The 3,757-nt window shown below is 41.3% G+C and overlaps 1 protein-coding gene across 1 annotated transcript in view; it reads right to left on the reverse strand.

Annotated features, from left to right (window-relative positions):
* The window catches only part of ENTPD5 (ectonucleoside triphosphate diphosphohydrolase 5), a 17,186-nt gene extending 13,663 nt beyond the window's left edge, over nucleotides 1-3,523 (reverse strand). The window contains exons 1-2 of the mRNA XM_009993874.1: nucleotides 3,364-3,523; nucleotides 2,203-2,209 (exon numbers count right to left, since the gene is read on the reverse strand). Of these exons, the coding sequence (XP_009992176.1) occupies nucleotides 2,203-2,209; nucleotides 3,364-3,421 (65 nt within the window). The 5' untranslated portion in view covers nucleotides 3,422-3,523. The remainder of the gene's footprint in view (nucleotides 1-2,202; nucleotides 2,210-3,363) is intronic.
* Nucleotides 3,524-3,757: the final 234 nt, after the last annotated feature.

Below are 3,757 nucleotides of genomic sequence, written 5' to 3' on the forward strand. Positions count from 1 at the left end.
CAGGAATGGAAATTACCAAGAGCCCTCTCCTTCAACAGTCTGTAGGAAAAAAAATAAGTATCAGTCTCTACACACATATTCTGCTTCTAGATGATTTACTGCACTTAATGGTGCAACTGCATCAAAGTGATTTGTTCTTTCAGATGAAATGTTTTTCCATTTCCCAAATGCAAAAGAGTTAAAATAGTTTGCTTTGGAGAATTTCTAGCTTTTACTTCATTTAGATAAAGTCTTCTCTGATGTGGCTTGACGGTCATTATCATTTATAGTCCCCCAAACCTCTGAAAAGCCCAAATGGTATCTGAACAGAAGCATCACCAAAGGGGAGCTCAGGGCAAAACCCCTTTATCCTAACATTTACACACGAGATGCTGTGGCAGAAAACAAGTGTTACTCAGAATCACAAATAATTTCATCTTGGGTTAAGAGGAGCTGCTGGGAGAGATCGGTGCACAGAGCAAAGGCATATCCTTCTAGCAGCATCCTTGCCCTCAGGAAAAGCCTGTACTGCACAAGAGGAACTGAACTGTAAGGTGCACCTGGGTTCTGCCTCTCAGTATTTTTCCTTACTGTCTTCATTTTGGTTTTCTGTTTTCTCCTGACACAGTTTTCATTTTCAGAATTACAAAAAAAAAGCAGCAAAACCTCACCACTCTCACACCTAGACCAGTTGCCCTGAACACTCATGTTGCTTACACAGGTTCTAAAAACAGCTTTAATAAGCCAAGGCCCCAGAGTTGTGTGAAAGGGCATCGGATATCAAGATACACCAACACCTCCTTAATGTTAACATGTATCTCTTTGCTAAGAGATTAGCCTAAGAAATGCTAATAAAAGAAAAATAAGGGCACAGAATGACAGCGTTCATTAGCTGCTCAGGTAAAAGGAGGGTAATATAGAGGTATCTGTTATTTGCAAGAAAAGAAAAGCAGAAAAGGGCATGTGACATGATCCCCACCTTATGCACTATCGCCTGCATTGACAAACACACAGAGCACTCAGCAGACAGGAGGAAACTGCTCCTTATCATGCTCCAGACACCCGGTAGCACACATCTGCCCACAGAGCTGAAGGTTCTGCTTCACAGCCTGTCCATCTGCTCTGCCTGAGACCCTTGCCCACCCCTAGCCCTCAACATCTGATTGTCTTTTAGCGATCTGCTCAGCCCCACTATGGTCATTCTCTGGAAATATCTATCTGCCATCTCTATCCTACATTTACTCATTCCTAGCCTAACCTCGGCTCCTTTCCTTTCTGTGTGAACCTGACATAGTCTCTATTTCCACACCCTTCTTATACAACCAAATAACTTGCTCACCTCCACTACCTTTTATCCCAGATTTAGCCCCTGTATGACTTTCATTGTTCTACCCTTCACCTTTGTCTGCAGTTACAGCAAACAGAGATTAATTTTTAGTCAATTGCAGTAAACAAGGTCACACTGGGTCATTTCTTGAGTGTCTCTAACTCGATCAAGCGTTCAGCTGTCTCCACAGCAAACAAAATGCAGAGTGCACTGCAGAAGGGTAACCTTGCCTGTCTTCTGTGACCTTTACTTGTATCCTCCCATTCCTAGCAAGTGCAGAGAGCTGCAGCAGCAGCACAAGCTCTTGATCCACTCTGCCTCAGAAGCACATGGAGAAGGGTAAGATGTGACTTTATTATTCATAAAGAGGCAATAGCCCTTGCTACTGTCCGACAGATCAACTCCAACTGCAGCAGTTTCTAAAGTATGCCCATTTTATGTGGAACTGAGTAAAAACTTAATTCTCACCTGTAACAACTTAGAAGTTCTGTTGTGAACAGAACTCATTTGGCAGCTTCATAGCTACAGGTTTGTACTAAGATGCAGCTGCGACCTTGAAGACCCAGCAGTTACAAAAACATTCCACTGTCTTATCACCCTTAGTTAGAACACACTGACTAGTTAAAAGAAACCTTACTGAAGGAAAAAAAAAAAAAATCAGTAAAAGGAAAATTGGCTTCATCCTGGCTCAAACCAGGACACCACGTTTGCTTCATCACAGCAAGGAGGGCTACTGAAAATCCAAGAAGCCGCATCATTTTAACAGAACATAAGCCAAATCATTGAGTACTGCTTTCCAACTGGTCAGGAAAAGTGGTGTTATTCTCATGCAATGTAAGGCTTTTGCTTACTGAACCATGACAAATACAAACCAAGCACCTGCCTTAAGAGCAAACTCGAGTCCTGTTACAAATGGCACGTGACACCTATGCAAGCCTCAGAATCCTTCATGATCCAAAAATATCTGAGCAACTGCCATCATTAACACATACTCTTCTTGCCAGATCTGCTAGTGAATGAGCCTTAGCCTCCCATGAAACACTTCCTCGCTGAACTTCTCTATCCCTTCTCAGACACCAACCACCACTCTACAGGAGTAGAGAACAGAACTTTCTGTTCTCTACTTCTGCCATGGCTTCTTTTTTTTTTTTTTCCCTTTCACCTTTATCCTCCTAAAGATGAAAACATAAAATTCAGAATTTTTTTTCTCCACCGTTATTAAAAAATGAAAAAAAACCAAACCCCACAGCCTCTTCAGTGAGCAGCTCAAACCATTTAACCAAGTGCACTAGCAAAGCAGCATCCACAAGAAGCAGGGTAAGAAGTCCACAGACGGCCAGCGTAAGAAGTCAGAGGGGAAATGAGCAGACCATAACAGAAACGGCAATGGAAAAGGAATTCGGAAAGACAGGTTCAGAAGAAAGGAGGAAAAAAATTAGGGTAGAGGTAGACAAGAGATTAGTTACTGAGAAGAAAAAATATTTTCAAAAGAGTTCCTCTCAAGCAACTTAATATCCTAGCTGCTATGACAATACAACAGGATGGATAAAATGAACAACCAAAAGGAGAAAACAGGGTAACAGTAATATGAGCACAAGTTAATTAATATAAGCAAGCAGCCTGGCAAGTAAAACACACAGATCACCATCACCAGGCTCCAGTTACTACCTTTAGAAATAAGCAGTAACAATTAACATCAATCATAAGCACATTAGGCACACACCTGAAGCAGGACGGCAGCAACAGCTATTCCACTCCAGAAATTCCTAAAGAAAACCACTTCGGAGCGCCGTGACAAGAGACTCTGCGCCTGCACTTCTACTCTTCACCTTTTATTCCAGCAAGTAGGAGTGGACCATGTATAAGGCAAATTGCAACATCAGGGAGGCACATAAAATATCAGTCAAGCTGCTTTTTTCACATTGGCGTTTATCACTGCGCAACACGAAGCATGCTCAGATAATTACATGGGATGAGTTTCAAGAAGGTGAAAGTTAACCAAGTTCAACAAGTTAGTAAAACATTTACTCAAACATTATAGTTGACCTCTAGGACACCAGTGACACAACAACAAACATTTATTTCCCAACACAGAGAAACACATGTAAATACCATCTGTATAAGGCAGATCTTAGATACTAAAACAAAAAGTTGAAGCACATCCAATAGAGAGATTTGGGAACTACAGAGACTGTACGATCCAAAAACACTGGGATGCTGCAGAGGGAGTGCGTGAACAGGAAGCAAATCAAGAAACAAAATACCCCCAGCTATACTCTCTTTTCAACAACAAAAGTAAAAAAAATGGCAGAATAAATAATAAGAAAACTTAAGACAGCAAAACACAACCTTACTTAGGGCTTGATGCACACAAATACATACACTGCTGATTTTCAAACAAGGAAGTCTCACACATACACTGGAATATCTCTGACAAAAGAACATGCAAAA

Source organism: Chaetura pelagica, unplaced genomic scaffold, assembly GCF_000747805.2.
Source record: "Chaetura pelagica isolate M959 unplaced genomic scaffold, ChaPel_1.0 scaffold11, whole genome shotgun sequence".
NCBI lineage: Eukaryota > Metazoa > Chordata > Aves > Apodiformes > Apodidae > Chaetura > Chaetura pelagica.